Source organism: Myripristis murdjan, chromosome 2 (genome assembly GCF_902150065.1).
Source record: "Myripristis murdjan chromosome 2, fMyrMur1.1, whole genome shotgun sequence".
In the NCBI taxonomy this organism is placed as follows: domain Eukaryota; kingdom Metazoa; phylum Chordata; class Actinopteri; order Holocentriformes; family Holocentridae; genus Myripristis; species Myripristis murdjan.
In genome coordinates this window covers 9,435,001-9,447,500 of record NC_043981.1, presented here as the reverse complement: position 1 = coordinate 9,447,500, position 12,500 = coordinate 9,435,001, and the positions used below count along the sequence as shown (strand labels likewise).

The 12,500-nt window shown below is 42.1% G+C and overlaps 1 protein-coding gene and 1 long non-coding RNA gene across 5 annotated transcripts in view; one reads left to right on the top strand and one right to left on the bottom strand.

Annotated features, from left to right (window-relative positions):
* The window catches only part of LOC115374738 (uncharacterized), a 99,435-nt gene that overhangs the window by 34,348 nt on the left and 52,587 nt on the right, over window positions 1–12,500 (top strand). The gene's annotated exons all lie outside the window — the stretch shown is intronic.
* Window positions 1–12,500, bottom strand: part of prox1a (prospero homeobox 1a) — a 45,215-nt gene that overhangs the window by 13,368 nt on the left and 19,347 nt on the right. The window contains exon 6 of the mRNA XM_030073811.1: window positions 5,824–6,018. Within this exon, the coding sequence (XP_029929671.1) occupies window positions 5,824–6,018 (195 nt within the window). The remainder of the gene's footprint in view (window positions 1–5,823; window positions 6,019–12,500) is intronic.

Here is a 12,500-nt window from a genome sequence, read left to right as displayed (position 1 = left end):
ACACACACACACACACACACACACACACACACACACGGCGTGCCCATGCTGGCAGTCTTAACCAGTTCGTCAGTCTGTTCTCCTGAAAAACTCAAAAAAAGAAACATTTCTCTTCCTCTTGGCAGAAGGTAGAAGCCGACACCTTTCCCCAAGTGTCCTGGCAAAGCAAATGTCTCTTTCTCACTCTCATTTTTTTTTTTTTGTTTTTCCCTCTTTTCTGAAGATGAGACAATTCCCCCTTCCTTCCCCTTCCCCCTCCCCACCCTCCCCTCCTCTCTTTGCCTTCCTCATTAGTTCGTGGGCAGAGCCGCAATTAGGGCAAAATTGTTTCGTCGTTGGAGGAGGAGGAAGGAGAAGGTAAGGATGGAGAGAGACGGAGAGGTAAACAAGAAGGACGAGTTGAAAGAAAGTGGCTGGAGAGGAGAAAGAGGAGGAGAGGAGGTAATTAATGAAGCTACTATAATTACTGGGGCCTGTTTACGCCAAGGCAGGAAGACAACAAAACACACATAGACACACAAACTCCCAACAAATTACACCCACCTTTCCACAGTAATATCCCAGTCTATTGAAAAAGCCAGCCAAACATGAGATCTTAAGCCTTATTTACCAAAGTTGACTAATGACGCATTCTTATTTAACCACGAGAGTTTACTAAGTACATAAACAAGTCAAAAGATTGTTTTAACATTGTTTTATTAGTGGGATAACAAGATAGCAATCCTCTCTTACAGGCAGTCAGCTAAAAGCGCTTTCTTTGGCATGTTTTCCCGAGTGCCAGCAACACTTTTTTCTCTTTTTCTCCAGTTTGCTCTGGCATTTTTTGTGCACCAGTCTCGAATGCGAGTTAGGGCCCTGTCCGGTGATTTTATGACCGCAATCATTTAAAAAATTCCTCCTGAAACAGTTCATTGATGTTTGATTATCTCCGGGCACTTCCATTTATTTCAAACAAACTCTGCAAGTAAATCATTGATTTATCTAGTAAAATGGGGATAACAACTGACACAACTTATCCAGGCCCTGACTGACCTGCTGCACACGTCAGAGTCATTGTGGTTGGTGGAGATAATCGTACTGTTCATCACTGTGTGAGATGACCTGATTCGGGAAGAGCTGTGAAAATGACTGATGTCATGAACTCACTGAACTTTTCTGACAGGCACTGCACCCACCAAGGTCATTTCTCACACACTGACCAAGCACAGTAGAGGAGGTGGGACTTTTAGACCGGGTGACATCATCATTGTCAATGTCAGAAGAAACAAAGGAAGTGATATTAGCAGTATCTTTTTAACTTTTAAATCTGAAACACTTTCTATCAAAACGTTATGATTGAAAAGTTCAGTGAACAATGAGCAGCACTTTTAGGACAGCCATTTCCAGCTTGGCATCATGTCCACTTGTGTTTGCGAGTGTGTCAGCTCTGGTCAAGCTGAGTCGAACACAGGTACTGACTGATCTGTAAGGTAGTCACCTCTCATTGTGAGCATTAATGTGACAGTATATTTGGAAAGATGTAAAAAGAAACCATAAAAGAAGGCAAACGCATTGCCAGTATTGTTAATAACAGCTCTGTATCTCTTGGGGCAGAGAAAAAGAGAGAGACAGACAGAGCGAGAAAGAGAGAGAGAGATGTACATTTGGTTCGGGTAGAGGAACAGAGAGATAGGGTTTACCTCTGTCTGGTACAATTTGTGATTTAAACATTTCTAACCCACATCTGGGCAACTGAATGCAGTTTTAGCCTATACAATTACAGGAAAACTGCACTGACTATTTCACAGGACAGTTGGTGAAACTAAATAGTTACTTTAATACCTGCAGTTCTGGCAGATAGTCATCTGTGGGACTCAATATATAAAATAAAACTTTAACAAGGAAATTCAACAGAATTTGGACCAACGGTAGGCCGGGGGAGGTCAAAGAGAGGCTTATACAGAAAACAAAAAGAACTCAAACGCATGCTTCTGCTGACGTCGCTGGGCCTTCTGTTTCTTACCAAGAATACCGGGGCCTTAAGGAGACATTCTTGTTTAATCAGGCGAGTCGAAGAGAATGCGTTCTTATTTAAGCATGACAAGCCCGCCGAGATCACATCGCTATTACACCAAGACAAGCTGACCAACAAATTGCTATTTACAACAACCTGGGGGACAAGTTGCAGTGGGAGGGTTAGAACGTCTATTTATAGCAAGAGCTTATAGGAAAGGTTATAGGAGCATTGTGGAAGAAGGAAGGGAGGACGGGAAGGAGCAGAGGGGGAGATAAGTTGGGGATGAAAGAGGGAAAGGAGGGGAAGAGGAGTGCCAAAGTGCGGGATGGAGAGAAAAGGGTATGTGAGGAGACGAGGAGAGGACAAAGGCAAATGAAAGAGGCATTAGAGGCGACGAGAAGGAGAGGAGGCGAGGAGAGGATATCGACAGAGGGGATAACTGTCAAACGAGCTGGACGGAGGACAGATAGAGCAGGAAACGGGGGAGGAAAGAGAGAGAGGAGAGGGAGCGAGGAGTGATAGAAAAGAGGTAGGGAGGGAGGGGGTGGAGAGGAGGAGGGGAAGGGGTGTGACGGGGGACAAACCAAGGTGGAACTCTGATGATGCTAAATTTGGCAAAAGGAGAAGACTTCAGTGTGTGTGTGTACGTCGAGAGACTTGCTGAATCGGCCACGGTTCCAGTTTCACGCCCGTGAGTTTGACGGGGGGGTGAGAGAGAGAGAGAGAGAGAGAGAGAGAGAGAAAGAAAGAGCGAGAGAGAGAGAGAGAAAGAGAGAGAGAGAGAGAGTCCCCAGCCAGTAATGTTCCCCCAGGGCGGACGGGCGGATGGAGGGATGTAGGGATGGAAGTGGAGGGAGGGAGACGGGGGAAGGAGGTAGAAAAGGGACAAAGAGGGGGAAGAAAATTATACCTACCTTTGCACACAGTATCACCTTAACACACAAAGAACACTGCAAAAAAACCTGCATCTTAACAAGTCATTTGGTCTTATATCCAATGTTAAAATGTTGCTCTTCCTAAAACAAATGGAAAAATCTGCTAGTGGGATGAGGTAATCCCACTTGTTTCCAATTCTAATCAACTTGTTTCCAGCATTTCCTTGAATCAAGTGTCATTTTCTTAATACTAGTGGGCTGATCTTCTTTATTCTATTGTCTCAACATATTTATACTTGTTCCCAAACAGGAAAAAAGTGAAACTATATTGGAAACAAGTGGCATTATCTCATCCCACTGGCAGACTTTTTCTGCCGATGTTTTTTTTTTTTTTTTTTTTTTTGATAACACTGAATATGACACTAAATGAATTGTTTTTTTGTTTTTTTGGGGTTTTTTTTGCAGTGAACACACACATCTCTGTGATTTCTATCCTTATGAGGACCTTCTGTTGACTGTATTTACTTGAACACCTGACCTTAAAGGAGCAGCTCACCCAAAACACCAGCCCAGTCCATCCATCCAGATAGGTTCTTTGTGATTTGATGAGGTTTCCGGTCTGTCTCCCTTCACCCCAGCACAGTGGGGCTGGATGGGTGTTTGTTTGTGGCAATCAAATTGTCATTGTCATATTTACATGTGGAAAAGCTCAACAGAAACAGCTCCAAATACAATGACATGGACACCTGACATAATCCAGAGCCCTCTGTGATTTAGAGTTTTGTTGGGAACTATTTCCTGCCGAAGAACGTCAGCAAATTGTATCTGTTCACCCTCAAAGAGGACAAATTAGGGGTGGACATACACAGCTCCCAGTGAAACTCGTCATGTAAATTCTGAACAGCTTGAATTCCATAAACAAATACCCATCCAGATCACATTGTATTGGAGTGAAAGGAGACAGAGTGGAAACCTCAACCTCTGGAAGGATAGACTGCACTATTTATTTATTTGTTTTTTTTGTGAACTGTACCTTTATGACAATTAAATAAAGGTTAAATAAGGTTGTGCACCTCACAGATCCTAGGGTTATCTAACCTTAAGGAGGTATAACCTTAAATAAAAACCCTACTGACTATTAAATTAACATAACTTTACACTCTAACCTACTAGTATATTATTTGGACTGTTCCTTTAATTTTACTGTAAATGTAATCCTAATTTAAATCGAAGCCCAAATCCTTATCCTAAATTAACCTTTTGAAAAAATGAGGATCGCCTAAAATGACATCAGTCAGGGAATGAGAAACAAGTACAAACACACACCCACACACAAAAAACACACACACACTATTTCTGTGCTATTTGCATGTGCGTGAGCATGTTTCTGCTTCCTCATACAGTCTCTTTACATACACACCTGTGAAAAGCTACCTGACTCTTGTTATGCAAAGCATTTCTGTCTATTCACTCTTCCAAGCTGGGACACTTTGAAAACAGATGCCTGAGTGTGTGTGTGTGTGTGTGTGTGTGTGTGTGTCATCAGTGAAGGTGTGTGCTAATGGATATCTAAATGCTGCTGATGCTACGTTGTATAGTTTAAGGGCCCTCAGGTCCCCTTAGACCAATATTGGGAGAGAAAAAAGTAAGAGAGGGAGAGAGAGAGAATGTGACTTCTGCAAATCGCTTTGACAAGGACACCCGCGCCTCAAGCGTCGTCCTCTTTCGCCTCATCGAACACACACACACACAGACACACACACACGCACAGCGACATCCACACCTCAGCAGAATTGTGAGGTGACTGTTGCGCTCTGAACAGCTGACTGGTTGGAGGACGTTTGTGCGTAGGAGTGTGCGCGCCTCTGTATGTGTGTTGTGCTAAGGTTGTTGTCGGCTCCAGTTCTAATTCAATTTTCAAAGTGAACAGAAAAAAATAAATCGCTCATTAATGAAAGAGCCATCGCTCTTGATAATTGCTTCATACAGTGGATACAGGAAAGTTGTCAAAGCAGAAAAAGATGTTTGCTATTCAAAACCTGAGGAAAATCCTTCTTGAATTCACTAAATTGAAGGTAAAGTGAGTCTTTATTCTGATGTAGGCTGAATGCAGACAGATTAGAGGAAAAAAATGCTGTCAAAAAAAATAAAATCTTTTCGGGAGCATGAATGAAGCAGCCTTGTTTTTAGCAAAATGACAATTCATGTTTAAGTCGGACTGCAAAAGATATCCTTAACCTTAACAAGTCACTTCAGTTTCATGTTCAGTGTTTAAATCTGCCAGTGGGACGAGATAATCTTGCAAGTTTTCAATGCAGTTTCAGGAAGTTTTATGGGGAAAAAAAACCCAAAAAACTATAAATATGATGAAACCAGGCAGAAAAAAGCAGATCAGCCCAGTAGGATCAAGACAAGTGGGATAATCTCATCTCACAGGCAGATTTTCTTCATTTCTTTGAAGAAAAACAAGTTTGTAACACCAAAAACAAGAGTAAATGACTTAAGATATTTATTGTTTTCTTTTTTAAGGTGGATTTTTGGAAGGGTTTTATAAACACAAGAGATTGGAAAATTGTCTCAAAATATAGAGAGGCATCCGCTCCATCAAACGAAGGGAAAACAAGAAAATCACCAAAAACAGATGGAAATTTAAAACAAAAACAAAAATGTGAAAACTACTCAGACACAACTGAGAAACACTTCAGATGAATGTGAAGTCTCCCTCCCTACAGTCAGTGTTATATTGCTTTAAAGAGCTGTGTGTTGCACATACACACTGAGAAACCCACACACACACACACACACACTCCTCCCCAGCACCTCAAAGTCATTAGCCTTATTATATCTCATATTAGACACCCTGAGGCGCACAAAGTTGCTCACACACACTCACACACAGCACCACAGAGTTCACCCTTCCATGGCACACTCCATCCCCAAACCCCAGCGTACCTCGAAGTCGTTGGCCTTGTTGTAGTGCATGTTGAGCGCCCTGAAGAGCTCGGCGTCGCGGCCCACCGCCAGCTCCTCGGCGGCGGTCACGCCCTCGTTGATGGCCTGCCGGGCGAACTTCTCCATCTGGATGTAGTAGAACTCCCTGAAGTTACTGAACCACTTGATCAGCTGGGAGGTGATGCAGCGGTTGAACTGCGGCGAAGATGAAGCGGAAAAAGGCGTTAGGATGTTAATATTTATCAGCAGGGATACTGGAGTTTTTACCGATATTGATATGCTGGTATTTCCCAATACAGATACTGATATATGCACATATTTTTTTCTACCTAATTTCATCAAGTCTCTCCTGAAAAACATGCCATATTTAGTTTTACACTTTCTTTCAAAGCTATAAGACTGAACTAAGTTAAACTGACTTGGATGATGCTCTCCAGGCCTGCACCGATGACGTGCTGATATCATCATGCCTCCTATTTATTAGTCTGACTCCTCTTTTATTGGTTTCTCCCTGTGGGACTGATGCAAAGTGGCGAGTCTAGACAAGCCCTTTGCTGTTTGATTCTGAGGCACTGACACCAAAGTCACTTAATTAGATACCTTAAATTTATACTATCAAACTCCACTGTAGCTGCACTGGAAGCACCACTATTTAACATCCAGTCATCTGAATATGGCCACAGGAATTGGACTCAGAAATAGAATCAGAAATGCAAGTTACATCACCAATGTTGCTGTTATTTTACAGTATTTAAGTGTTTTAAGCCTCCACTTGAGTAATTAATCAATCACTTCAGCATTTATCTTACAATATTCCCCAATCAACACTTATTTAAACCTCAATCAAAAATAACTTCCTGTCACCTCAGGGTTTCTTTACTTACAAATATACCAACACTAACCTGTAAATATCTGAATAATATTAACAGTAATTAATTCATTTAGACGTCATAATGTGCCGGCCAGGATGGTAAATGAGTGGCATGTAAATTGATTTGGTATGAGACAGAAGTAAAGAAAAAGAGAAAGAGAGAGAGAGAGAGAGAGAGATGAGACAGGAAATGGAGTTATTTGATCAATATTTGTTTGGTTTGTACCTGCAGTCTACTATGAATGCAGTGCCAACACAGACAGGAAATGTTTGCCCATTTTTTTTTGTCTAATTCGTGAAATTCTGTTTGAATTTTGTGTCTTACTCCAAAAAATCGCTCCATCTTCAAGGAACTTGGCAAACAAACTTTTAGAAAGTTTTGTGCTTTAACAAGGTCTCACTCGAGTTGATTTTGCTTAACTGAGGCTATTGAATCAAAGGAAGTGCAATTATTTTCTAATAACTGGAATATCCTTGAGCCTCAAACTGGCTTGCTGAATAGGAGAATAGACGTTCCAAGTCTTCCAAATTGAATTAGTCGTTCAAGTTGAAACAGTGTGTGTGTGCGTGTGTGTGTATCCATGTATACGCCTGTGTATATGGGCTATGTGTAAACTGAATGCATGTGTATTTCTGTGACTTTGAAGACAGTCACAACAGAAACAGTTCTAATTAGTTCCAATCTAATTAAAGCTCTTTGATCAAAAACAGTAATACACACACACACACACACACACACACTTTTCAAATCTCAGAATTAGAGTTTCTTTATCTTGTTAATCACCAAAATAAGCTACATGAGCCTTGAGGGCCCTTGTGAAAATCTGCTAACCCCTATAAATGTTATTGTTACTGTTATAAAAAATGCCCTCCAGTGGCTTCTGTGCACAAAATTCACTGCAAATAACTCTAAATGATATTGTTTTCACCAAACTGTCCTAAATGTTACTGATATTACTTGATTTTATCTAGTTTCTATTCTGCAAATCGCATTAAAATTTGTCATTAAAAATGTAATATGCCAGCAGGGTGAGATAATTTCCTTGTACCAGGTTCAGGTGGGTAAATTTGGGTAGCTACGATAACAAGCAGGCAAAGCTCAAAAAGAAAAAAAAAAAATTCAAAACACACTGAAATAGCTTCCACTGACCACTTTGGATTTTTTTTTTTTTGGACACCAAGGTTTGTCATCACTGACATGCATGATGGCGGCCACTACTTTTATTCTGATGATTTCAGTGCAGATTTGTTGCTCACAGTGTCGCATCATCAGGGAAAATGTTTCACAGTCACACAATAGTGAAGTGTGGACGGTGTGTTTACTGTGTCCTTTCTGATTTTAAAGCCTTAGAGGTGCATACCTGGCAACATCACTGATATTAGCATTCCTCTGCTGGTTTGCATTACGGTACAAATGTGTGTCTGTTTGTAGTATCCACTGGGCTTTTTCCAGCTTCACAGTTTCATCTGTTCCTCATAAGAAACAAAACATGGGGAGGGGGGCTATAGGAGCGGCCCAGTGAAAGTGTGTGTGTGTGTGTGTGTGTGTGTGTGTGTGTGTGTGTGTGTGTGTGTGTGTGTGTGTGTTCGGTGAAGGGGAAAAACGGCTTTGACACAGAGATTAAGCTTGGTATTGTTACAAGACATTGTCTCACAGGAAAAAGGGATGAGCGACAGATAGATAGAGAGGGAGACAGAAAGAGGGAGAGAGACGACAAAGGATGTAAAAGAGGGAGAGAGAATTTTTTTTAGGAGCGGTCAGATGGGTGACATAATGGAGCATAATTGGGGGATGTGTGTGTGTGTGTGTGTGTGTGTGTGTCGACTGGCAGAAGGGAAGGGAGAGGTTTTACAATGCATAGTGACAGGAGGGGAAAGTGTGTGTGTCTGTGTCTGTGTGTGTGTGTGTGTGTGTGTGTGTGTGTGTGTGTGGTGGGCGACCCACAAAAGAGCTACACGGAAGAACGTGACAACTCAGCAATTAACACACTCAGACCAACACACACACACACACACACACACAAGATGGTGTCATGTGTCCATCAGAAAACACAAACAGAGCAACAATCACGTGATGCGCTTGACACGCCAGCATATGTACACAGAGGAACACACACATGCACAAACACACATACCATTAAATCTCTGCTTCACCCCAGACATTTGTTCCCATTCTAAAACACACTCCTGTACAGAAAACACACTTTTCTTTTGGATACGGACTTCCATGGTCCTCCGCAGCATCCAAGCCCTGCAGCATCCCGCTTCCCTGCTAAATCTGTGATGTTTTGTGATGATTCCCTCTGAAGCTTTCAGCTGTGTGTTGAATTATAGTGTCAAGTTCATATAATTTTCATATCCGTTTTATGTATATTTTCATATGATGTATAACACAAGTTCAAAATGGCCACCATGGGAATATGGTAAATCGTTGCAAATACTTGAAATACTTGCTAATACATAATATTTGCTCAAATTATTAAGAAATAATTCAGCACTAATTGTGTGGCACTGGTGATAACATACATTTTTAAGGAAAGTGACCCCTGAAATGTCTTTCTTAAAGGTATACATAAGTGAAGGAGTCTATACTAATGTATAGACTGTACTAATGTATAATTTATAATGTATATACTAACGTATAATGTGTTTTCTTCCTGAAATTCAATATAGTCAATTTGTCTCAAAGGGTGCTCCTTGCTAACATAGCAGAAGATACACGCACACACACTCACACACACACACACACACACACACACACACACACACTGAGACACAAAACAGTCCACACCCTCCCATGCTTTTCCATCCCACCCACTCACCCACCCACCCAGCACCACCCGCTGCCCCGTATAGCTCATCACAATCAGCACAAACCAAAAAAACAAGAGAGGCGTGAGACAAAAGACAGAAAGAGAGAAAGAGAATGGAGGGACGGACGGGGGGCAAAACGCTGACCTCGAGGAATGCCATTTTCTGTTTACAACGAAAAGGGGGAAAGGGAGAGTGTCGGCCCGAGAGAGAGAGAGAGAAAGACAAAGTGAAAGGGACAGAAAGAGAGAAAGTGTCAGGGTGCCCGACGTCCCCCCCACACCCCTCACTCCCCTCCTCCCTTGACGGCGGGCGCTGTTGCCCCGCAGGCCATGTTGGAAGGGCAAAAAAAAAAAAAAAAAAAAAAAAAACACGCACACATCCTTTAAGAATCTGCCCACTTCAACCAGATTCATCGCAGCTTGGCACATTTTGTAGAGGACAGCGCGAATGTGCTAAATCAACATAAATCTCTGAGTTGTAATGTTTCCTTTGCAGGAAGAATAGCTGTTGTAGTAACTTTTTCAAATTACGTTTTAAGACATTTCTGCCTTACTAGACATTACACACTGCAGGAGAGAGGGGTGGGGGGTGTGAATTGATTAAAACCATGTCGTCAGTGCACAGTAAGCCCCTTAACTCAGCCGCTGGGACGCCTTCTCCTGTACAAACCCCACAAGTCCTCGTGAATGTGATAGCATTATAGGGTTTTAGCTCCAGAAAGGCCAACATGTCATCAGTTGGCTGATGATGTGAAGTTTTCCAGTGGCACATCTTGCATTTCATAGTGCCTTTCATAGTACCTTAGCCTACTTTAACCATTACTTTACAATTATTTTAGCCACAGTTCATAATCATCATTATTTTCCTCCAGTCAACATGGGCAAAATGTCAAGTCGCTAACCAGGTGGTGATGTATCAGCGCGATAATGTCTTCACCCTCAATTCACCTAGTTATGCATCATTACTCACCCACCTACCTGTATTACCTACCAGCCAACACTGTTTGGGCACAGACTCGTACAGATTTGTTTGATTGTTTGTTTGTTTTCTTGTGTGAGACTCTCAATCTGGCACTTTCAGTCATTGGCTAGCTAAATCACTTTTCACCGCAGCAGCTGCCACAACAACTGACCGATTTTTGAAAGTGCTCCCGACAAATAATCGACAAATAATCCAGTCAAGCTACTTAGCAGGGAAGCAATCAAACGGAAGTGCGGCGCAATAAAATGGAAGTTCAAGCAACTTTAGGATAAGATGACAACTTGAATCATTTGACAGTGGCTCTGACCAGTTCATTTCTGGAGTGAATGTAAAACACACTATTCCTTATTAGGAGGCTTTTCATGGTTATCCCAAAATCTCTGCCTTGAGTCTGCTGAGGTGATGTCGTCTTCTCTACTTCTCGACTTAAATGTTTGTCGTCTGAAGGACTGAAAGGCCTCAGCGTGTTAAATACTGACCTGAAGTTACATCAGGATCAGTCCACCAGCTGTTGCTGATTCATATCCTAACGTCGCCAAATTGGCTGTTTAAGTCAAACTGACAAGACGGGCGAGAGGCGAGTCAGACGCTAATTGATTCCTGCTGAGGCGGCAGTATCGAGATATTTCAGCCACTCGAGGCAAGAGTCTTCAGGGTGCTCGCTAAGAAGAGTGTCACTGCTTCGTGTCAAGTGTGTGTGTGTGTGTGTGTGTGAGAGAGAGAGAGAGAGAGAGGAGCAGAGTATGTGAAAACCTCAGCTAGCAGGCACCTTATCTGTGAAGGAGGTAGAGTTCCCTGAGCCAACGGGCGTCTGATGTGTGTGTGCAGTGTGTTTGTGGAGTCAGAAGGAGCTCCCCGAGCCGCCAAGCGTCTAATTAATCCTAACTCCTCCAGTCTTAACGAGGTCTTAATTACTCTCACTGACTCTCTCAAGACGAGGCAACAGCGACCTCATTGTCTCACACCAACATATATGATCGTCTGGTCAGAAGGCAAGAGCTTTCACTACGCAATTAGAGCCTGTGTGTGTGTGTGTGTTTGTGTGTTTATGTGTGTGTGTGTGCTTGCTCATCTGTGCCTAAAACAGTTGTCAGCTCAACCCACTTCCCACACTGAACGAGGCAGCCATTGTGTCTAAGAGGCTCATCTTTAAGAACCAGTTTCCCATAGATTAAGTCCATTCAAGTCCAATTAGGGGAGGCCATTCAGGGCCCTAATTCCCTTACAGTGAATCTGCCTGATCCTCCTAACACATGCTACTTAGTGTAACATGTGTTAGCATGGGGGTGGTGGGGGTGTGTGTGTGTGTGGAGGGGTAGGTATGTGGTGGGGTAAGAGAACGAATGAGAAAGAGAGAGACATTGACCCGGATTTTGGAAATATGGTAATAATGAGGATAATGAATGCAACAGGACAATGCAATAGGACACACACACACACCCACACCCACAGAGATACATATTCTGGGGGGGGTTGAAGACAGCCACAGTGCACTTTCAAAAATCTACCACACACACACACTCTCTCTACATACTCTCCTACTACAGCCTTGAAAAGAACAGCCTCGCTTGTCGCAAATAGGATTACCCATGAATCATTTTTATTTATCAGAGGGACATAATATCTGCAGAGTTCTTCCCCGATGATAAATATGATGGATTAAGTGGGATTACGTCTCAATTAAATCTGAATTTCACAAAACATCGTCATTAGCATAAAATCTGAATATGTAAAACGCGAGAGCTTTCTTAAAGGTGCAGTACACTATAAATTCGACCCTCTAAGTTTACCATTTATAAAAAGAGAAATTTGGACGGTGCACTGTAGATTCCAGAAACTTTTCAGTCTACACTGTGCAGAGCTTTTTTTCTACTTCTTTTTTCTTTTTTTTTCTTTTTCTTTTTTTTTATAAAGGCAATTAAGTTGTTTTCAGGCTACAAATAGCTGTCAAATACTGTCAGTGTTTGTATCAAAATTCCAGTGGAAAAATGTGTTAAATCCAACAAATCCC